Raw genomic sequence first — 25,012 nt, 5'->3', positions numbered from 1 at the left:
CCCAGAGGACGCACGAGCGCCGCAATTTTCGCGGTGGGTCTTGGGCGGTTGGGGCGGAAGTACCCTTCCTCGTAACAGCGCACCAGGGCCGGGTGACGCCATTATGGGACGCTCCAGCAGAGGACTGAGTGCTACCCGGAAGTGCTTCGTTAAAACCGGAAGCGAACAGGAGCCCACCCCGCGCTCCGGTGAGAGGAGGAGAGAGATAGCCTGCGTCTGGCGCCCTCCACGGGGGTCCCACGAGTGAGGGAGAGCCCCTTGGTGATCCGCTGAACGGAGGGAGAGCTCAGAGGACGGGAGCTCCCTTGTAGCACGGCCGCTGCATAAACCTTGAGGATCCGCGCAGAGCGGAGCCCCCGCCGTCCCGGTGAGTAAGGAGGGCAAGTGGGGGCTCCGCGAGTGCCTAGGTGTAGCCGGTCCTAACCCGGTTACAGTATCGAGCGGGCCCGCCAGCACGTTCAGAGTCCCTCGTGGGGAGCCTCCGAGTACCGGGAGCATTTTGATCAGCAGCCCGACGCGCGCAATCATCTGCCCGGTCGGAGACGCTGCCTTCTTCCGCAGATAAACCCCGACTGCAAACCTGCCGAAACGCTGAACGTTCAACCCAGCCTTAACCGTTGATAGAATACCTAGATCGAGCCTAATCAACTTAATTAAAACGTTCTTGGTATGTCGCAGCCACGGCCGCACGTAATGCGGGCGGAGACCACGCTCTGACGTTCAACCGCATATCGCCGCTTCGGCCGCTGCAATTACATGCCAACTTCCAACGCTACCCCCGCAAAGATAGCCACATGGCCGAGTTTGCGGCCCCTGACTCAAAGCTCCATGGTCTATGGCCATAAAACCCTGACTTCCGGTGCCCCCACACAAGCAGACTGCATAGATGTGTGCGCAGCCCATATCTCTAATCCCCTACGGTCGTCGCCCTAACACCGCGCTGCCGCTCGAGATTGCGGTGCCCCAAACCCCCACAACAGACCCCAGCCACGTCGCACGTTCACGGATCTCCTGCCCCCCCGTAGCATAGCCATGGAGCCCTGTCGACTTGGGTTTTGCCCAAGGACGGGGCCCAGGGGGAGGCATTGTAATCCGCTTACCTTTAAGGAGCTGAAAAGCGCGGGCCTCACGTCCGACGGGGAAGGGGAGGGGGCGGGGCAGCCTAACGACCTTACGGCTGGTGAGGAGCAGCCAGAGGAGCGACTGACTAGTGTGGGGGCAGCAGCAAAGAGAGCGCGTGGTGGGAGGGGCTACCTTTATATCCTGACCCGGGGGGCCGCCCCTCACCCTTATCGTTGACGCCCCCCACCTCCCCGCCTCCACCCCCGGAATGGGCGGCCGGCTGCCCACGGACCTACTACGGGGTCTGCCCTCCTATGGGGTGCCCTGCAGGGACCGCGGGCATCCTGCAGAGCCGCCACCATGGGCGCGTGGTCAGGCGAGTAAAACACTCGAGCCTGTACGGCTCCCGGCATAGGGCCAGATTATTACTGCTGACTATTGGTCAGAGGAATGCAGAGAGCGCAGCGGACATGTCAACAGTGTGGCTACAGTGAAGAGAGACAAAAGCAGAAAAATGCAAACAAACAAACAAAAGTAGTTCTAGTACACTGGACGGGGAGTTAGCGGCATCATGTTGGGCGTAGCGGCCAGCAGAAAAGAGACCACCTTTGCCATTCTGCAGCCCCTTTTATGGACGGGGCCCAGTGCAAACTGAAAAGGAGGTGACCCGGAAGTGCTTAGACCGATTCAGGGTCACCGCGTGCCCGAGACCCAATCCCTGATGCTAATACTGGAACACACCACCGCCCCCAAACTCCTGGCTAGTCCGACGCGACTGCCATAGGCACAGCTCCCCTGATTTGGGGGTGCCTTGTCAATTAATCCTGGAAGAAGAGTATCACTTTATGGAACCTAAAAGAACTGTGGGCATATTATCAATAATGGCGTTAAAATTATCGCCGCTTTAGCGGCAGGAAACTGCAGCTAAAGCGGTGATAATGGGCTTGATAATATGCCCTTGTGAATTCCTATAGAAGCCCATGTTCACACAGGACATGGGCTACTATGGGAATTCACAAGGGCATATTATCAAGCCCATTGTCGCTGCATTAGCGGCGATAATTTTATTGTCGTTCTTGATAATATGCCCCTGCATCCCTCATAGCTCCTTAGAGAAATGTATCACTCTCAGCTTCGTAGATAAATATGCCACAGCTAGCTCAATAGAAGAGAGTATATAGATATTTAGAGGAATTTATCAACCCTGTAATTTGTCTAATGCACCGGTGTGCCAGACTCTGAGCATTGCCATTGGGTAGATTTTTGTATCTACTTACTTAAGATGACGTCTCTGCTTTTCTGCTTCCCAACACCTAGGTTTTTGGTTTGCGGTGATCCTCATCCTGACTATTCTCGCCATCTCAGGAGTCGCCAGTTTTGTCTTTGTTCTCCAAAGGTGTTCGAAGAAGAAGGGTCCAGTTGTAGTCAGGACTAATGGTAAGTCTTGCTTGAGCACACCATGCATTTCTGGATATGGGCTACGAGGGGTCCAAGGAATTTCTGCATACAACAAAGCTTTTTGCCTTTGGAGCGCTCTCTGTCCTATTGAGGTATTCTAAGTTCAGGGGGCAACTCTGAGGGGGTGGTATTTGAGGTGTGACACTCCCTCTAATTAATAGATTATGTTGTGTTTAGTTGGGTCCAGGGGCCTCCATGCAGGCTAGAAGTGTCTATGGTTGGGTTTCCACTAGGATTAGCAGCCCTCATAGCATAGACTCAGACCTCTGTGAAACTCTGCAGGGCTTGTAAACGCCCACCCCTCTTCTTCTCTCTCACACAAACAGGCCAAGAATAAACAAAGGACTGGATGGCTCTTATATGGTGCAGAGAAGCCTTTAAATTTAGAACTATTTTCATCAATTTTGCCATGTCAATGTCAGGGATGGTTGGGAAATCTCTGTTCCACACCCCTCAAACTATCTAACTAAGCTACGCCCCTAACTAAGCAGCAGTTGGAATGGAATAATTTGCTCCAGGAACTCATTGTCATGGAGTGGATGGAGAAAGGGTGCAAGGTGTGGAACTAGGATTTGGCTAATTGATCATGGTAACAGAGCAAACTAGGCTGTCTAGTGAAATGTACTTCTACAGTCTATCATGTCACCACTACATTAGTACTGGCACATCTTCACAACACAGTCATATGTTTAAAGTTGCATTACCAAAAGTTCTCAGAAGGGTTTCTATATTAGTACCGGACAATGATGGCAAAACTTAGCTGAACCTCTATATTTTATTGGGAGAGTATAATGACTTTTCCTCAGGACAGTTATCCTTGTAGTAGAACAGTACCACGCTTCCTTCGCGACCTGTCATATTAGAACACTCTAGCATCAGTACCAGCATTTCCCTGCAGGCTTCCATAATTGCAGATGTATATATTATTTGAACAGTACAAGCGGTGCCAAGGAGGTCTATTGAACTCTTTGTGGGACAGAGCCAGCACTTCTCTGTAGGGTTACCTTATCATAAATGGAAGAGTATTTGCAGTTTTCTGCATGCAGCAGACTCTTAAGAACGAAGTTTTTGCCTCAAAACTAAGGATGGCACTTGAAAAGATCGTACACATATTGAAATATTGCTAATAGTTCAATATACTAATTGGAGCGCAGAAAGCGTGCATTGTATACACCCGTTTTGAAAACTAAAAATAATTTTTCTTCATACTCCTTCTCAAACAATGTGTGAGAAAAAACCATTCCTATGGATTTAATTGTTCAGTATTTAAATATTGTAAGAATACTAGCAAAAAATACAAGTCTGTATCAGGATACAATTAATGATTTATTATTTAACAACTAAAAAACAAAGCTTGACCACAGCCTGTTATTATCATACTATATTTGTCCATTATATCATAATATTCTTTATAAGATGAAGCATTCAGTTGCAGTAATGATACAGGGCAATTGAGCAGTACACAGGGAGTGTGAAACACGTGAACGTGAGTTCATCAGCATATGAAGTTTAAAAGGCTCTGGCAACACAAAACTATCAAACAACTGGACTGGTCAGAATGATATAGTTCCAGTGAGCCCGGGAGTTGGTCAACAATCAGTTCAGAAGGATCTTAGCCAACGTTTCGGTCCATAAATGTGATAACTCATCATCAGGACACATTATCACAAAAGGATTACCACCTAGCAACGTATATTATACTATTGTAATTGTATTTATATAGTGCCTATTACCCCTGATGAGCCGTTGAAGCGCTTTTATTGAGGACATCCTACATTCATTGCAGAGCAAAGATGGATAGCAATCTTTGCTATTTTTTCTATACCTTCAAATTTAACCTCTTTGAACATGAGCAACATAATTGTGTTCATCACCACATATGCTTGCCTTATAGCTTAAGAGTTTCTGCTCCCAGAATGACCTCATGGGTTCTTCCCTTTTGATATCTTATCTGAAAGAGTTCAGATGTCACCAATAACAACGCTACTGAGAAACACTGTTTCGTTCAAGAGAATAAGCAACTTTTACATGTTTTAGCCTGTTTTCAATACATTTTCATAGCGAGCCCCTCCTCCCATGTAAAGCGAACACTAAATCCTACTAGCCAAACATATTTCAAAATGTACTATTTGTTACTGAAGTTTCCAAACTATTTTTGAAGAGAATCCCCAACTTACGATCATAGAATTTGAATCCTATTGTGGTTTGCCCAATAATACTTCACTAAGATGCTTACAAATTCTCCATTTGTAATGATATTTTCCAAGATAATACTTTAGAAGGAACCGCCAATCCCCTCCGAAAAATTGCATTGCATCTCTACCATATTTTAAACAATGTTACTTACCTAGATATCATAGAAATTTAACATTTTCCGCTACATTTACCCACAACTCATCCAGCACATTCCATCCGTATGCCTGACACACCGTTGCCCTGAAGAACATGGGGAAGTTTACATACTTTCTTCTCTAGGAAACTTTCATCATGCTGGCTCACCCCTGCATTAAATGCTACAATGATAAGGGATTGATATTGTCCTATCTCTTTAACTGTGCTGTGGTCGGAACGCACACCAGAAATTGATCTTCTCTTCTTTGACTTGCAGGGACAAATTCCTGTCGCATCCCTATCCAGGAAGAACAGACTGATTCGGCATCAAGTCTCACCAAGACCCTGGATAGCGGAGAGCCCTAAATTTCGTAAATCTATGTTCTGTACTGCGGGCGCAGAATGAAGGCAACTTCCTCCACATGTGTCTGCTGGCATCCAGTGGGCCTATGTCAGAGGGATGACAGAATTCACTTCTTGAAGACCATCATTGTCCTCTTTGAAACTGACTTCAGACAACTCCTTTTGCTCAGAAAGAGGATTGACCTTGTGCCCACTTTCTGCATGGTGACACCTGTTTACATCCTTGGGGTACTTTTTAGCAGTATTGACTTATTTTCCCAGTCAGATATGATTTGAGGATCTACTGATGTGTATGTACAGACTACAAACAGAGTGGTTTATTTTTACATAAAATAATGTGAATTTTTAGACTGTTCATTGAATCCAATGGCTTTCCTGGCACCACTGACAGATTACAGATTTTTATTGTTACTCAACTCAATGGTATACTTATTTTATTCACCTAAGAAGGCTGAAAAGCTGATTTGACATGGCGCAGGTGAAACTAGCATATTGGGTCCAAACTCTTTCTCCAGAACAGCTAAAGGCAGCTGTTTGTTCTTCATTATATCTATCTCGGAAGAAATTATCCAATTTCATCCTCAGTTGAACTTTTGGAAGAAAGCAAGATAAGCCAATGGTGCTAATGTAAGGAGACAACGTGATCTTTGGTGCTCTTCTAGTCTCCCACCTGTGCATTTAAGGTCCTCATACTTCACTCACTATCTCTTGCTCTTAAGGACTTGAATTGAGTTAGACTCCCAAGCCATCTACGACTGACTGTCAGTCTGTATTTCCAGCAGCTCAGATACCTGGTGATTCCACACATAAAAAAGATTGGCTTCTCATTTGGTCCCTATGTTACCTTCATCAGTACAGTCAGTAATTGAAAGTTGGTCTTCACTACATACGACAATAACCAATGAAATGTAAACAACTGCCCGCATGGCTCCCACCATTTTAAATGAATGGAAATCAAGAGTTGGTTCAATGGTCCAGTCTGAATCTATGCCCTATCTACTAAAACAGGGCCTGGTGAAAATATGCATCCAGTTGTTTCTAGCCGATTGGAATATTTTTTCTAGCAATGTTTATTTTTCAAACTCAATATGAGAGTAATTTGCTTTTGGTATTTAACTGTTGTTTCAGAACATTCTAATTGTTTATTAAAGATGTTCATCTCAAAATGATTTTTTTGAAAGACATGTAGTGTTGCCGACTATTGGTTTTTGTTTTTTTTCCCCATACAAATCTAATGTATTCTTTTGTGCAAAACCACTACCAGCATTATAGCTTGTACCATCTGCCTCTGAAAAGCACCAACTCCAAATATTTTGCTTAATTTTTGTTGCAGTGTGAAATGTGCATCATATGCTCAAAAATAAGTCATTTACTTTTCCTAAAGAGGAATTTGTAAAATTAGATTGCTTCTGCAAAACATGCTAAATATTTCAATTCATTTCTAGGTTTTTATTCTGGTGTTGTGACATGACAGGGTCACTTGAAAGAAGAAGGGCACATCATTCCTAAAGCATTAAGCATTAGGTTAGAAGTCAAAAAGTTAGTTTTTTTCTTTAGCAAGCAGGTTCTATGTACGCACAGCAGTGTATAGAAGAGATGTGTAACCACTTCGCGCAACCGTGCTACATTTGTATGCATTATTATATATCTGTGTGTTATGGCCCTTTCTTTATAACTACCCTAGAATGGGCTGCCGTCTTTACTGCACCTAGTAAATACCTTTACCCTACGGTGAGGAGGTTACCTGCTGCAGACTATACCATCTACTCCAACTCCTCCAAGAAAATTAGGGAATGACGTGGACTTGGTGCTTTCCCCCCACAAAGTTCCAAATGTATCTGTTTCTACCAGGCATTTTCCTCCAGTACATTTTGGAAACTTTGACCTGGGAAATTTACTTGCCGAAAAATGTTGGGTATGCTGCAATAACATCAATCTTCTTAATTCTGGGGAGGAGCCACGCTAGCAACCAAGATGGCCGCGTAGGCTCCCGGCTCCGCCGACCTCTTACTCCCGCCGGAATATCCTGATATTTATCCTGTCCTTGCGCCCAGCCACAGTGTGTATGAACCTGCCGTGAGATTAATGGTGCTTTCCCGAGATCTCTAATCGCTCGGCTGACGAAGATATGTCGAGGGGAAGTTTGCGGCCTAGATTTGCCCAGAAGCCGGGGTCTCGAGTACTGGCCCATCCGGGTTTCAGTTCAACAACATCGGCTGTGATGGTGTGATTGGGTCCGGTCTACCGGAGTGGGGGGAAAAAATATTTTTCCTCGCCTTTTTCGGATTGATGTGGATGACGGTTGGCTGCATTGCTGAAAGTCGGAGGAGGGGTGACAACTCAATGCTTGCAGCTGTGGACGGGGGCCCTGCCCGGTGACTCGATAACGGGCCGCTGGTGTTCGCTGGGTTTGGCTCTCCGCCAGTGTTGGCGGCCCTAGGATATTATCGAAACAACCGATAAGTCTCCCTCTGCAATCGACCGTTCCCTATTCGCCCGTCCCTGTCTGAGACATCGAGCCTGCCCGGGAAAGCGATCATGATCGACACCGATCGAAGAGTGGTTGAACGGAATGTGGGTGAACCCTCGCTACGAACTGTGTTGGCAGCCATTGAGTCAATTCAGGTGTTCGTTGAAGACCGCATTCAGACGATGATGGTGCGCTTGGCTGAGATGGAACGAATTGGACCGGACCCTACTCCACTACAAGAAACAGCAACAACCGAGACACCCAATATGGCCACTCTGATGAAGGAAATAGACCCCCTAGCGTGTGAAGTATCGGAGCCTTTGACCAGTGTTTTGGACGATGTACACAAGCTTGATGCCACCAAGGGATTGTTTAGCCTACGGTCGTTGCCGACTATGGAAGGACTAATTGATGTTCTCATTCCAGAAACTTTTAACGAGAATTGTTATCGGAATACAACTGCGCCACTTCCCTATGCATCTGAGCCGCTAAGATGGCGGACGACTCAACGCTGGGAGTTCATAACGGGGAAGGGAGTCTCTGGACCTGACGATGTTCACGGCACTATCGTTCTACTACTTTGTCTTGCATTGAGTTCTATTACAGTCTTATCATACTCAGACTGTCCTGTGGAAGAGGTGGTTTATCCGGAGGGGACTCATGTGTCTGATCGGGAGGGGCAAGGATGAGATCGAAGGACTGGGTTTGACTCAAATATCGATGGGCATGGGATCTGCTAAACTTATGCTATAGTAAGGCTGGGCGGTGTTTGAAGATCCCCTTGCTGAGATACATATTCGCTATCTGATAGATTTATTGACTTCACTTTGGGGATCCTTGGTTCTGGCGGGGGGGAGGGGCGACCTGGAGCCTGTACGAACATGCCCTCCTCCACTTCTCTTCTCTACTTCGGTAGATTCTTCTTTTAGAACCTTGTTAGTTGGGGCGACAAGCACGCTGCTACTGGGGGTTAGGCGATAGCCGTTTGCAGGGGTGCAGGGTGGTGGATGGGTTTATTGTTTTCTTTTTGTTCTCGCCCATATGTTTTTTTCTCTTTTTCATTTTTTCTCAGTCTTTCCTTTACTCGTAATATTGGCGAAATATCCTGACTTTGATCCTAAACCTCTAGTATCTGGTTGCCATGATTCTCCTGCCGTTTCGATTTTATGGGTGGGAAGATATTGAGGACCCGCAACTAAACTGTTAACCGATTATACTGATGCACATTTTGTTTTGTGCTTAATTGTGCGAGCCTCTCGAGTATATTTGCTGCTCTACGTCTATTCTGTTTTTTGTACCAATTCACCCTGTCATTATTGGATGTATGTATGGCACCGGATATGTCTGTTTATTTTTTTGCTTTAAAATAATAAAAAGATTTATATATAAAAAAAATATTCTTAATTCTAAAATGTGTGTTACCAGGAGTTACCAAGCATATCAGGAGCACTTGTAACCAGCGTCTAAGCAGTCTCTCTCTTTAAGGGGCACCTGTTTTGTAAAACAAGCATTGGCAAAGCCAATAGGTTTTGCCTGTGCATAATTTATTGGTTTTGTCAATTCTTTTTACGTGTTGCACAGCAGTTGAGCTTCTCTGCAACATGATTTAATTGAAAAAAGTGCTATGATGCAGTGAATGCTGCCCATGTTGTAGCACTTTTTAAAGCTTTTTGGGCCATATGTATCAAACCTTTTTCCCGTTTGCAAATGGGCAGATTCTCAGTTTGTGAATTGGAAAAAGCCTTTTGGGATGTATCATCCCAAAAGGCCATCACAAAACAGAGAATTGCAAAATTTGCGATTCTCTATTTTGCAAATGCAATTAAGGAATTGCAAATTGCGATTCCTTAAAGGCAATTCTGGAAGCATTACCACCAACTTCAAGTTGGTGGTAATTTGCGATTTTCTTTAAAAAAGCACTTTTTAATTTTTTTTAAAGTGCCATATGTTGCACTGTATGTGCGCAAAATGTGCACACATGCATATTTCAGGGGTGCAACAGGGTGTCCTTTTGGCACCCTTGCAACCTTGAAATTGCGATTCACTAATTGGTAATCGCAAATTGAGAATGTCTTCCCATTTATTCCTATGGGGCTTCTAGTCCATAGGAATGAATTGGAAGGTATTGCTTATTTGCAAATCTCAATTTGCGATTTGCAAATAAGGAATATGTAGTATTCGCAAATTTTTTAGCAAACCCTACATATATTGCATTTTAGGATCCTCTAAAAAACGCAATTTGAGAATCGCATAACTCTTTTTTTTATACATATGGCCCTAAGTCATGTAAAAAACACATTGACAATGATTTTGCGTAGGCGAAACCTATTTGCTTTAATTGTTTGATGATATGCCTATGACTCAGTTACTGTTTTGGAGTCAAAGAAAATAACCTTGTCAAATTTGCTTTTAATATCAGAGCTACTCAGACAATGAATAAAAGAGGGGAGCTGCACAAAAGGCCTAATTGCGATGCTACAAGCGCATTTGTTTCCAATCATCCAAATTAGCACAAAAACACCATACATACAGCGGGAATACAGTGCCTAAAACCCATTCTTAAGAAGTAAGTTCACCATGTTGTAAAACCTAAGTGAGTGTCGAGGCAAAGGGTGGGGTTCTGGACTTCGAGCATGAAGTGAGCAGTGAGCACCCATGACCTAAGTTGATAACATAACTCAGCGAGTTAAACACTCGCTGTTGAGTTGTTTGTGCCATCTGCAGGTCACATTGTTAGATTTCTGTCAAGGCTAAAGTCCTTTATGCCTTCAAGGTATATAAGTAGAATGCGCGCTAAACGTGAACTTTTATACACAGTGCTGCAAAATGACAAAACTGGCAGCAAATGCTACATTACAGCAAGCTGTTTTTGCAGTGGGTCAACAATAAGTTGCTTTCCGTGTGAAAATGTGTGTACTGTAAATAAACTACTGAATACGAGCCCTGCGCTTAATGTCAAACAAGTCACAGGTTTTAAATTTCAATAGTAAAAAAAAAGTATGTTCTTTATTTTTGCAGAGTGTGTGGATGTGTTTTTTAAGCTATAATGTCGGTGCCATTGGGTTTCAGAAACAGGCATTTTACTATTCTATCTATGCACACAATGTGGGCTCCAGTCCTGCCGAGGCTCTTTCACAATTACTCCCCACATCACAACAGAAAAGATGAATTTATATCATCTATATTCACTGGCAAAGAGCCCCCTGGATGGGCCCTTGGGCATTGCAGCGCCAGCCCAACGAGGAGCTGCCCGATGATGAAGCATGATGCCCAACTGAGTGTGTGAGGGCCCTGGCTTCTGATCTATCAGCTGCCTCCGATTTATTTCCTTTCCTGATTCTATAGGAACTGCTTGCTTACTGTTTATATGCTGACTCAGGGAGCCTGTATGCTAGACCTTAAGTGCACTCCCAGTCCCTCTCTCTTTACTTTGATTCCCAAGGCTCCACCCAAACAAAATTCCTGTGAGCAATAAACAAAATAGAGTACAAACTTGGCTCAATGACATAAACCTGGACAGGTTTGGACCCCAACTTTCACTGAGTGCCAAGGCACTTGGAGTCACCCTGGACGCCATCTTCCCCTCAAGTAACATATTACCAAGAAAAGCAAGAAGTCCTAGTACCACCTCACTCTCCTTAAACCTTTTCCTCCAGAAAACTACATTAGAACTGCTGCTCAAGCCCTCTTATCCTTGTATCTAGATGGTGGTATTGCCCTTCTCTATAGCCACCCAGATGCCACTCTGGCACTCCTTCGGGGCACCCTTCACGCTGCAGCACATCTCATTCAGGGCCTGAAGAAATATAATCACAGCACCCCTACTCCAGATTGAACTCTATTGGCTTCCTTTGCCAGCCCACACCATCTTCAAAACCTGCTGCATCATTTACAAAGCTATCGCCAGAAAAACGCTCATCTTGTAGATAAGACTCACAAGATCTGGTGGATTTTGGTACACCTCCAACCAAAGCACCATCAGATTTCTGTCGAAGAAGTTTCAAAAAGTAAAAAAAAAACTTTCCAATCAATACACCCATGTTCTGGAACAGCATCCCTGTTTCAATCAGAACTACCCGAACGTTCCTCCAATTTAGGAAAGAGTTGAAGACTGACCTCTTTAAAGAATACTGAATCATATTGCATTAATCGTCCACAACTCATCTTCCCCCAATTTTCATTTCTTAATTTGATGCTTGAATAGGTGTATAAATTTCACTTAATTTGCTTTCACGTAATTATCCAAAATTCTAGCAAAATAATGTGAAATTACACATATTTACGCAAAATTCAAATCCATCATTTAGCGCCATATTTTAGCTCGAAAAACTTTTCCTCCTTTCGATTTTTGACTCAAAGATACATTTTGTGCTGAAAAAAAGAGCAAAACACAAAAGCACCGTGAACATCAGCCGCTGATATTCTATTGTTGGTGTGTGTTCACAGTAACATTTTACCACGTATTGCACATTCACTGTAAACTGTTATAGTGAATGGTGAGTAATTACGTGATGTAGCATAACTTTGGGAATTTCGAGTTGCAAGCAAAACAGAAATTCCTGAAAGCACAGCAGCTTAATTAAATATTTCACCCAAGCCTACAATACACATACATACATGCATATATACACACAAATAAACCCTTAGGGGGTCATTACGATGGAGGAGGAACTTTTGTCTGTTTGCCATTGTGCCTGTGCATGGGACTGTCTGCCTGGATTGCGGTGGTTCCACACACAAGATTATGATGCGACCGCTACCGTGGTGGTCGCATCGTGTATCTCTGACATTGTGGCGGGTGCTGCTGACTTCAGCACCCACCGCAATGTCAGAAATACTGTGTTTGCCATTCCCTGCCCTACGTGGCAGGCACCACACAGTGACTGCCACTTATTGCAGGGAAATGTAGGGGGGTACCTTAGGTACCCCCAGTGCATACCCACCTCCCCCAACACAAGGGGGGCCAACTACGGGCGCCCAAATGCAATCCACGCCAGCCAGTGAATGGCGGTTTCACTGCCATACACCGGCTGGTGGGGAGGCAGCATCGTAATATGGCAGACGCGCCTGCTAGGCACGGCCACCATATTGTTGATGCAGGATGGGTCTGCAAGGCAATCGTAACAATTGCCTGTGGCGGTCCCGTGGCGGACGGACTTTGCGTCCGCCAGCGCACCGCTCGCCACTGGGTGGAGAAGTGCTTTACGATGGCAGTGAAACCCCCACTGGTAGACTGCTGGTGGCGGTTTCATCGTGATCAGCCCCTTAGTAAGCAATCATAGACCCATCAACCGGGAGCAGATTACATTTGTACAGTGAAGACTAGGGAGGACCAGAACCATTGATCCTAGCATTGAACTTTTTTAATGTGAAGGCCTCTTTAAAACTGAAAAAATAAACATTTTGTAGACCATTAATATTGTTTTGGTCTGTGTTACTTTTCTAGGGTCATCTGTAGAAATTAGTTGTTCTAGAATATTTACCTCAAATCTTTAATTTCTAAAGGTGTGCAATAAAGGTGGTGATGTGGGTGTCTATGTGAGTCTGTTTGTATGTGGTGTAGGGGGCCCAACTCTATGTGATTGCAAGAAATGTTATGTACTGTTAACGCGGGATTTCTGGTCTATTGTTATAGATCTAGATCCCAACTCCGGTCGACTGAACCGTTGGTACCTGTCATAGAGTAAAAGGCAATCCACTACTAGGTCAATCAGTTAATGACTTACACCACTCTAAAGAACCACTTAAGCTTAAAAAGTTTAAAAGTTTATTACAAAGCCAAACTTAACTGAAGATACAAACATCTCAAAATAAGGTTCAAAAGATATACGGGTATCAATACAAACATGAATTTTCTAAATGTTCTTAGTCTGCAGAAGAATATCACCAAAACCAATTCGAAAATCATCAAAGTTGCAAGAATAGACACAAGCTGTAGCTTGTGAGTCATTTACAGAAAGGAAGAAAATCAGATTAGACTGTCCCTACACTAGACTAAGTGACATCCCTACTTAGCAAGATCTTAACCTAAAAAGGTGTCAGCCGTGGTGACTTCCAAAGAAGATCACGCACTTCCCTTAGTCTTTGTTTCAAAAACGATGTCTCGCAGTTCCCTATCTGCCTACCCATCCGCTCTCTTAGGTTCCTCAGACCATCTGCCTTAACTCCACCCAAGGGTGCTGTCCCTAATACAAAATCACATTTACAATAGAAACGCCCTTTAGAGACGCCCCTTAGAGACGCCCCTCACGTGGTGTTGGTTCTGGTATGTTCCATGCTGGTACTCCTCTGCACCCTTCGTTAGAGTTGACCTTGCTTCCCAGGCTCCTCTCCGGCAAGACGGTACCCCCAGGAAATTCCTGAAGACTCCTCCAGGCCTGTGCCTGGCTCTCTTGAACAAAAGTCTATTCATCACTCTCTTGATTAAAACCTCCTCGCACCTGCAAACAGACACTTGTACTGTGGGCCCCAAATTCCGGCCTCCCCCGTATCTACTAAGTCGTAAACCATTCGAACAGGCTCCACAGTTTGTGCCTAACACGACCTTTCTCCAACGAGCACATGCAGATCAAAAGAAATGACTTTCTCTATTCAGGCCTATTAGAATTACATAAAACGGCCTATGCACTCTGCAAACCTTTAACTTATTTGTCTAACCAGTATTCTAACTTATTACACACAATGATTATATGAAACACTTCTATAAAACATTTTTCCGTTCTATGATCAATAATACTTTGAATTACAATAACATCAAAATCCACCATCGTGTAAGAGTGTAACAGCATCTTGTACTCTATGTGAACTGCCATGTGGCCTACACATTTCTACATTAGCAGAATTACATTTTCCCCTACCACCGCCACATAACATGAGATTTCAACATCATTCTAACATCTCTACAAACATCTACCTTAGTTCTTCACACTTGATATAAGTATTCTATTTTAATTAAGCACTCTTATGTATTTTCACTCTATAGATTCGACACTCTTATATAATGTTTACTAAACTAATACAACGTGCTTGTAAATATGGTGAACTTCTATATTTTTCTTGATTTGCGCTCTCTCAATCCCCCCTTTGATGACTTTTAGTAGTCATCACCATTACAACACCATCCCTGAGGTATGGACTGAGTCAAACTGAAGTCGTTTCAGTACCCCCTAGTTTCATCATCTCTAGAGCCTTCAGACTCCTGTACTGATTATCCTGCATCGCAGTCAATCTCCTCTCCTGCTCTCTCATGGTTCTTTGCAACCTGTTTGACCTATACCATTTGTACAGCCGTACCAATCCCCACAGGGTGATTATACAAACCACTATTATGATGATAGGTTTCAGTATGTACCAAAGGAAACCCTTTCCTAGGTTGGCAAACCAACCTCCAACTTTACCCATTCCTTGACCTACTTTCTCCCACACTGTTACCTTTGTCAAATCCTCAATCTCATGATGAATTTCAGTAATGTTCCGAATGTACTTTTCTAAAGGTTTTGAATTGTCTGGAATGTAAGTACAGCATTCTTGGACCTTCAAAGCCTTACAGACTCCTCCCTCTTTGGCTAACAGAACATCTAGAGCAAGTCGGTTCTGAAGAACCATTGCCCTTATCGATTGCATTTCTCCCTCCACCAGCATTAGTGATCTAGCAGTACTGGCGGACAACCTATCTACAACTGTTGCCAATCTTCTAATCTTGACATCATTTAGTGCTATCCCTAAAATAGGAAACATAGCACCAAATACGTCTCCAACTACCTCCTCAGCGCTTACATCTCTTTTTCCTCTCGCTTGAGTTCCTCCCTCTATAATTTCCAAATCCTTAGCATGGTATATTTTGGGGAAGACAATTGCCAAATAACATGATCCATACCAATAATCTGGTAGTTTCACATATGCATTTCTTCCACAGACAAAATATACATTTGGGATCACCTGCATTTCTTTCAAGAAGTCTTTCGAATAATATTCTAATTGGAAAGCATGTTCACAACTCACTTTTCCCACAAACACATTCTCGTAATAGGTTTCACCCCTATGTATACACAGTTTCCCTTTTTTCTCTCGGTCTAATGCTATTGGACCATTGCTACCCTTTCTTTGGTGTGACCTTTCTTCCTCGGTCCAATCTGTTTTCCATTGACCTGAAGCTTTTAAGATCTTCTGTCTCCGATATCGATCATCCACTTGTCCTACAAACTTTTTCTCAATTTCTGACACTTTACAAGTCAAATTATTTCTTCGGGCATGTGAAGTATCTAATGTTTTCCAGGGAAGGAAACATTTCTGTAATCTGTCTTCACTCTTATAATAATCCCACTTGTTTAAATGTTTGTAGTTCGGCACTTCTGGTAAAACAGCATCGAAATTTGAAAAATAATATTCAAAACCATCACGTTCATAAAATATACTCAGCAACAAACTACATGTAATTCCATACGTCAATGGAAGATGATGATATCTAATACCTTCGTCTACAGAGGCCGGCAATTTCATACACACATAGCAATTTTTAGCCTCCATAACATCAACATATTCATAAAGCAATTTAGCATATGCATTTGATTTAAAGTTTCCCTGTGATTCATCTACATAAAACCTACGAGTCTCAGCTGCTAGTAAAGCTTTGTCTTTCTCTGTATTATTCCCCTTTTTACCAGCAGTAGTAGGTTCCTGTATCGATACAATTTTTGCTTCCTTTGTTGCTTTCTCTTCATTTTCATGTCCCACTACATAAGATATAGTAACTACTAAAACTATAAGAAAAATCACTCCCACTAAAAGTGTGCCTACTATGCATTTTGTCCTGCGGTTCGGGTTGCCAGCCTCCATGTTCTCAAGTCAGTATAGCTCTGGTTTTCTTTCACAGCACAATGTCTCTTTTCTAACCACACCTGGAAGCTGATAATCCCTTCTGCAAGATCAGTCTTTGAGTTCCATAGCAACAGACAACCCTAACCCTTCTCCATCCTCTAAATGGAAGTCCCTAGTTTCTTCTTCTTCCACTTGGCGCTAGGTTATCTCTCAATTTGTTTATTTACAAAGTCTTTCACACAGTCTTTTAGCAATCCGAAATTATACGTGTTCCAGCGACTATAATCACGGCTTCTAATATTTCCAAACGAAGAAGGACCTCCCCAAGTATTGACCTCCTTGGACAACAAGTCGGGAAATCTATTCTGTTTAAAACCAGGTCTCTTATTCCGCTCAGATAAGGAGAATAGGGGATATTGAGTGTCAGCAACCCTTCGACCTCCACTCCCGGTATCAACAACACTATTTCCACTGTTATGATGGGGTCAGTACTGATCAGGGTCACTTCCCTCACCCTCCCAGATCCCTGTACACTGGACATCTGCAGTGAGGTAGGTCCACTCAGGAGTAGCGTATCTTCTGCTAGGCACTCGCACTCTCCTCGATCTTCTCGGACCTTCCTGTTCCTGTCCTTGTGCACTTTCGTCCAAATCCGAGTCTTCAGATATAGGGGCAAGAGTTTTCTCTGGAGCTGGCTATAAGCTTGGCCTCTTTCTTCTTTCACTTGGCCAACTAGCTTCTCCACGCCTTGTTCTCCTGAATCTTGTCCTCTCACTCAGTTCTTGATCACTTTGGGCTTGATCTGTGTCTGAGCCGTATTCACAGCAACTTTCTCCTTCTGTGGCAACTTCCGTTTCACTGCCGTCCTGTCTTTCTTCTTCTGGATCTGTAGCGCTCCCAATTTCTTCCGACACCCCCACAGCTTGACTGATCCCCTCTAGTGGTTCGCCGTCCACAGCTGGATTTTTATCTGCGAGGGGAGCTGTTTCTTCTAGGGGTGCTGGAACTCTTCGAGTATGGGAAGCGTGAATCCAGTTTGGCAGCCCTCCACACTTCACAGCGGTATTCGTTGTCAGGATAACTTGATAAGGGCCCTTCCAACGCACGTCTAGGCAGTTCTTCCGGACGTGCTTCTTCAGCAGAATCCAGTCACCTGGGCACAAGTCGTGACATAGATCTCTTGAAGATGGAACTTCAGCAGCCTGCACCTGAAGAGACACAGAATGAATGGCGTCAGACAGACCCTTGCAGTAATCCAGGATCAGGTCATCTGTAATATTCAACAAAGCTGTAGTTGGAACAGACGGAAGTCTCATTGCCCTCCCCATTAAAACCTCGTGTGGAGAGAGACCTGTCCTCCTGTCTGGTGTGCTACGCATACTCATGAGTACCAAGGGCAGAGCATCAGGCCAACTTAAGGAAGTCGATGAACATACTTTGGCTATTCGGGACTTCAAAGTGCCATTGATCTGCTCCACGATACCTGAAGCCTCTGGTCGATAGCTACAGTGCAACTTCTGATCAATGTTCAATGCAGAGCAAAGCATCTTCACAACTTCACTGTTGAAATGAGTTCCTCGATCTGATTCCAGGGAGGTCGGCACCCCGAAGCGCGGGATCAACTCTCTAAGCAACAACTTTGCTACTGTGAGTGTATCGCACCTGCGTGTAGGGTATGCTTCGACCCATCTGGAAAATATGCATACAACCACCAGAACATACCTGAGGCGGTTGCTTTTTGGCATCTCAATAAAATCTAATTGCATTCTGTTGAAAGGCCCCCCAGACCTCCCAATGTGACTCATTGTAACTGGTGTTCTTTTCCCTACGTTCAGTTGCTGACAAGTAACGCATCTCCTACAGACTGCTTCTGCTGCAATCCTAAACTTAGGGCAATACCAAGTCTGCCTAAATACCCTCAGCATGGCATCTCTTCCTAAGTGTACTGGACCATGTATCTGTCGTGCCATTGGACTCACTAATTCCTCAGGTAATACTGCCCTACCATCTGCTGAAACCCAGAAGTCCATTTCACTTTTCACACAACCTGCTGTTTCCCATGCCTTTTTTTCAGAATCAGGTGCGTTCTCTTGCATGTTTTTAAATCCTCCCAAGTATCAACTGTTTCTAGCATCATGTTTAACTCGGTCTTTTCCTGAGCCCCACCCACTTCCACCTCCGTGAAAAAATATCCGTGCTCAGCACAGTAACGGGCAACTTCGTCTGCATATCTATTACCCTGCGACACAAAATCTGTATTTTTGGTGTGGGCTACGCATTTGACAATTGCAATTGCTGCTGGACCTTGTAATGCTTCTAACAACAGTCGCACAAATTCCCCATTTCGAATAGGCGAACCAGAGGAGGTCATGTAACCTCTCTGAGACCACAACTGCCCAAAATCATGAACTACACCGAAACCATATTGGCTATCCGTATAAATGGTGACTCTAATTTTGCTACCTGCTATACAGGCACGTGTCAATGCAATGATTTCTGCTACCTGAGCGGAGTGTACTCCTTCCAGGCAAGCGGCTTCCACAACTCCAGTAATGGTGCAAACAGCATAAGCTGCTCTCAACCGACCAGTATCGTCTCTTAAACATGAGCCATCAACAAAGAAAATTTCATCAGGGTCGGTCAACGGCTCATCCACAATATCTGGTCTTGGCTTGGTGCATAGTTCAGTCACATCAAGGCAATCGTGATCTTCACATTCTTCGCCTTCTATATCATTAGGAAGTGGCATCAATGTAGCAGGATTCAAAACAGAGCACCTCTTAAGGGTCACGTTCTCCGCAGCAAGTATAACTTGCTCGTAGCGCGTGAGCCTACTACTGGTCAAGTGCTGTGTCTTGGTCCTGGTCATTAACAGTTCTACAGAATGAGGTACATACACCACTAACTGGTGTCCCATGACAATATTTTCACACTGCTCAATGCTGACACCTGTTGCAGCAACGGATTTGAGACATCCGGGCAACGCTGGGGCTACTGGATCTAAGGTAGCCGAAAAGTTTGCAACTGGCCTACGGGCATTTCCATGAATCTGTACCAAAACTGACAAAGCACAACCCTCCCTTTCACAGCAGAAAAGTGAAAATGGTTTCTCATAGTCAGGCATCCCCAAAGCCGGAGCACGACACAAGTCCTCTCTCAGCTCTAGAAATGCCATCAAACAATCCTTGTCCCATGGTACCGGATCACTCACCTCCTTGTGCGTCAGTTTTTGTAAAGGTTTTGCTTTCAGTGAAAACTTAGCTATCCACTGTCGACAATAACCAACCATTCCTAGGAACATCCTAACTTCTCTCTGTGTCGTAGGCGCGTTCATCTTCATTATCGCCTCTATCCTATCTGGTGACACTTTGCGCTTTCCTTTTTCTATCCTGTGACCCAAGTACTGTACTTCTGTCAGACAGTACTGCAATTTGTTCGGAGATACCTTATGCCCATTTTCAGCTAAATGGTTCAGCAAGGCAATGGTATCTGTCTTACAAGCTTCTTCTGTTCCTGACGCAACAAGTAGGTCGTCTATGTACTGGACCAGAACCGAGTTCTGTGGCAGTACTAGACTTTCAAGGTTTTTCTTCAATAGCTGGTTGAAAATTGATGGGCTTTCTGTATACCCTTGTGGGATACGACACCATGTTAGGACACGATTCTCCAGCTTAAAAGCAAAAAGGTACTGGCTCTCCTCATCCAATGGGATTGAGAAGAAAGCCTGACAAAGATCTATCACTGTGAACCACTCAGCTTGGAATGGTATCTGAAACAGTATCACTGATGGATTCGGTACCACTGGACAACATGAAACAACTATGTTATTAATCTTTCGAAGATCTTGCACTATTCTAAATTTCCCACTAGGTTTCTGCAAACCCATAATCGGGGAGTTGCATGGACTACCCACGATTTCCTTCAGTATTCCCTGTTGAATCATAGAGTCGATTACGGGTTTTATTCCTACAATCGTCTCCGGGGTCAATTTATATTGGGGCGTTCTTGGATATTCAGCATTTGGTTTTACCATAATCTTCACTGGTTCTACTCCTTTGATCAGTCCTATCTCTTCTCCAGTAAAAACCCATACCTCTGATGACACTGCATCTCGTAAGTCCCAAGGAAGGTCCTCCACAGTCAGGGTAGGATACAGTTCTATGCATGTTCTCGAATTTGTAACTTTAAAGGTAGCATCATCGTCTGTAGTCTGTACCTCTACTCCCTGAGGTGTGCAGTATATTGTGCAGTTCAGTTTGCACAATAAGTCCCTTCCTAACAGACACACAGGACTAGAATCACATACCACAAACTGATGTTCATCGGTATAGTTTCCTATTTTCACTGATACTGGTTCCGTCAAAGGGCTATTCATTCTCCTATTTGCAACTCCTACCACTTGAATCGTTTCCCCTGACATTGGTAGATCTGGAACCACTACCGATCTCAAAGTTGATCGAGTAGCTCCAGTATCCACCAAGAATGTTGTAGGACACCCTGCTACTTCCGCCTCAACAAACGGTCCTCTTTGATCTACCTCTAGAACTGCCCCGAGGGTACAGTCCTCCTGCCTGCTTACACGTCTTCCCGTCAATGGATCAACGTAGTAACGCTCTTCTCCGTCTATAAAAAGAGCCATTTGTCTATAGGTCTTTCCCCCTGTCGTAATCTTTGGTGGCTGCGGGAACTGAGCTCGAGGAGCCGAAGTCCCCCCTTTGGCCACCTTACCCTTTGTCACTGTCACCCTTTGGACTGGAACTTTCTGAACTTCCTCCTCTAGAACTTCTAGTTCTCCGTTTTCAGGATTATAGGGACACTCGCGTCTCCAATGTCCCACCTGATGACACTGGTGACACTTTGTCGTTTTTTTCAAAGTAGCAAAGTCTATTCTAGGTCTCGGGTTTTCCTCGTTGTCCTTATTCTGACCGTTGGATTTCCGTCCCATTGTCCCTGTTCCCTGTTGCTGCTGTCCTCCCTTTCCAGCTGACTGCATTTGCACCATCATCAGTTTCTCCTTTAGTTTCTTTGCTTTGGACTCTATTTCATCACTACAATACCTTGCATATCTCAAAATCTCATCTAATGGTTTGTTTTGCCAACAAATTAAATGTTGCTGAATCATCAAACAAATATCAGGTCTCAACCCCAAAACAAACTTTGATACAAACTGTCCTATATCCTTGGGATCCATTACATCTAATCCACTGTATTGTTTGAACGTTTTCAGCAATCGTTCATAATACTCATGAACTGTCTCTTTGGGCTCCTGTCTTGTTCGGTCTATTTTTACCCAATCTATATCTTGTGGTGGCACCTTCTCCTTCAACCATGTCATCACCCTATCATATTTTAACATTACTGTTTCTGACGGTCCATTAGTACGTCCATCTCTTTCTGGTTCTGTGGTTGGCCATTCGACACTAACCTTGCATGCTATCCACAAGCCTCCTGGGACCACAATGTCAAATAGGGTGTTCAAATCAATCCACAATACTTTTGAAATCTTGACAAACCTCTCTACCTGCTTGTACCACTCTACAGGATTTTCCCTTAACTTCGGAAATGAGTTTGTAAATGCAGCCAAATCTCCCCTACTCCAGGGCACGTGTACATAACTCCCATTCGCTATTTCTCGCAAAGGGAATGCCTCCATCCGCATTAGCCTTCCTTCCGGAGACATCACATTCGCGCTCCGCCTAACAGTTCCCTTTTTGGACCACCTCTCTTCCCATTTGTCCAGATCCCTCCATGCTCTTATTCCTGTGATCAGTTCCCTTATGTGTGTTTTCAATCCAGTAGTCCTCCTCTCCTCTAGGTCCTGATCTGAATAATGCAATCTATGGTTACCCTGTAATGCCTTAGTTCTGGACAAATCTACCATGTACCTTTCTGCCAGTGCAGACAATTTCTCATGAGTGGCTCTGGCCTTTCGAGTGATGTCCTTTGCTATAAACAGCAGCTCATCTTGCTCGTACATCTCAATCCTTTCTATAGGCAGCGTACCCTCTATTATATCGTCCAGGTCAGATCTTAAGCTGGACACATCGAGTCTTTTGGCTTTTATTATAGCCTTCAACATGCCATCTCTAGAGAATCCATTTACGTCTCTCCCATCACAGCTCTGAGTCCTACGTCTGGGCTCAGGCGTGTTATGGGGAGTCCCATGTTCCCATCTCTCCAAGTCCCATGCAGTTCCATCCTCTCTGGGTGTATAGTGAAACACTTTCCTATTTCCCATGTCTTCACAATTTGCCTGTGACCTCTGATCACTCGACGCATGGCAAGATCCTTCGCGGTTCCCCATGCTCTCACGGTTCCAGTGCTGTACATTATCGCCAGGTGCGTGGTGAGTGCACCTAAACCTATCCCTGTATTCTTGGGTCCTTTGGTCTCCCTCACTTTGAATGAGACGAGATGTCTCTCCACACTCCGTACTTCTGCCTTTTTGCTCCTGTCCATTTCCTCCGTCAATATGACGTGTAACTCCTCTATTCTCTTGACTTTTACCTTCCCTCTCCTGACTGCTTTCGCTAGCCCCGCAGTGAGATAATATCCCATTGCCTCGACTTCCCCATTCTGCTTCTGCTCTTGTCCTGTTGCTCGGTACTTCTGTGGACCCATCCCATTCCCTCAAGTCAGCCCTCAACTCTTTATAGGATTTCGGCCGTGGTCCCCTCAGGTCCATCGGTCCTCTCTGACCCCCCTGCTCTGTTACGGGAGCCACTGCTGAATCCAATGGGGTGCTCCACGTTATTGGTCCTGGCAATTGCCTCCAGGCATTTGTCGTGTTATTCCTTCCTTCCATCTCAACTCTCTCTCTCTCTAGCCGTACCTGTTCTTCCTCTCTCCCTTTCTCTGGGTGATAAACCGACACTATAGGACCTATGGTGACGGGTACTTGAAGAGCATCTGGCAATCCATAAGACTCAACCCTCTCTGTTGCTGGCATCTTCTGCACCACAACCCTTCCGACTACTCTCGGTACAGTACTATGTTGAGGCGTCTCCTCACCTTTGGTAGGTACCCAATTCGTTATAGGGAGTGGCCTGTTTTCTTCTAGGTCAACCCTACCTTCCCTTGGGAGCTCAGTACCTTCTGTCTCCCTATAGTCCGGAGGCGGTCTATCTATCAACAACCTATTTATTAGGCCATCCTCCGACTCGCTCTCATCATCTTCTTCTATTGGTCTCTTTTCTCCTGTAACCTCTCTCACTGGGTACAACTTATCCACCTCAATCACCTGTACCCTCCACTTCTTGGCTTCCGCATCCCATTTGGCATCTTGCACTGCCCTCACTGATCGCCGTACCCTTTCCTGGCGCCTGTTCTGACTCCTGTCGTGCGCCGCCCTAATCCACGCGTTAAGGGCCTCAAACTGTGTTGGTCTAGGCAAAGGTCTCAATGAGGACATAATTGCTTTCAACTGATGTAACACTTCTAGTCTAAACGTTCCATATTTCAGAAAAGTCAGTTCCTCATTCCCTTCTGTAATCTTACTCCAGGTACCAAGCCACAGTATAGTATGCAACCCAACATTCGTTGCCATATAGTGAGCTGGTGTACCCTCTGGCGGTGCCTCTTCCCCGTAATAAGATTCTCTTCTTTTTCTCTTAAAAATCCCTCTCAAACATTTAAAACACTTCATGTTCAAAATCTACGAATTTCTATTTTCTCCGCGTTCGTTTACTTCCTGATGACAATCCACCAATCTCAGCGCGGTTCTCACTAACTGCCCTATCACCGCGCGGCTTCTCACTGACGTCACACCAACCGCCCTATCACAGCGCGGCTTCTCACTAACTGGCCTATCTCAGCGCGGCTCTCGCTGATGTCACTCGTCCCAGCGCGGCTTCACACCGACCGGCCTATCACAGCGCGGCTCTCGCTGACGTCACTCGTCCCCCTTTCGCAGCAGTTCCCCTCCTTTCTAAGCTCGTCTCCGCGGTCATGCATGCGTCCCATTCATACTCTGAAAAATGATTACTTCCGACCAAGCGATCACTTTCCTTGACTGTACGTCCACAGTCTAACTGTAATTGTCACCTTAACTGACGAAATGTCTTTCCGTGTACGTCTAGACAATCGCCTTCTCTGATAGGTTACTTGCACACGGTAACTTTCGACCTGCGTCCGTTACCCACACACTCACTCTTGCATTCCCCCTATCTCGGTCCTGCGGGCGATCAATGGTACCTCATGACCCCCTTTACTCTGGTCGACAACTTCTCTGGATGTTCGATACACCCGAACCACTTAAGCTCTTCCTCGAACTTAAGATTTTCACCAGTTCACCCGTTTCCCAGGTTGCCAGTCTACCAGTTGCGCGCGCTCACAACCCTCTCTCAATCACACTACAGGCATTCAACTCCGCATGACATTACAATACAAATACAACACAAAACACCGCAATCTGTCCACGCATGACCCTTGTTATACTCACTCTCGTCCGATTCTGCTGCTTTCCTCTCGTGCCGTCAGCACTTTCTTCGGCAGGCCACCTCTCGATCTCTA

At 44.7% G+C, this 25,012-nt stretch overlaps 1 protein-coding gene across 1 annotated transcript in view; it reads left to right on the top strand.

The window, feature by feature from the left end:
- The window catches only part of TNFRSF4 (TNF receptor superfamily member 4), a 97,874-nt gene extending 88,795 nt beyond the window's left edge, over positions 1-9,079 (top strand). The window contains exons 6-7 of the mRNA XM_078640911.1: positions 2,380-2,499; positions 5,129-9,079. Of these exons, the coding sequence (XP_078497037.1) occupies positions 2,380-2,499; positions 5,129-5,217 (209 nt within the window). The 3' untranslated portion in view covers positions 5,218-9,079. The remainder of the gene's footprint in view (positions 1-2,379; positions 2,500-5,128) is intronic.
- The last annotated feature ends 15,933 nt before the right edge of the window (positions 9,080-25,012 follow it).

This window comes from Lissotriton helveticus, chromosome 5_1 (assembly GCF_964261635.1).
Source record: "Lissotriton helveticus chromosome 5_1, aLisHel1.1, whole genome shotgun sequence".
NCBI classification, from domain to species: Eukaryota; Metazoa; Chordata; class Amphibia; order Caudata; family Salamandridae; genus Lissotriton; species Lissotriton helveticus.
Note: the sequence above shows the minus strand (reverse complement) of the source record. Positions and strands in the feature narration are given on the sequence as shown.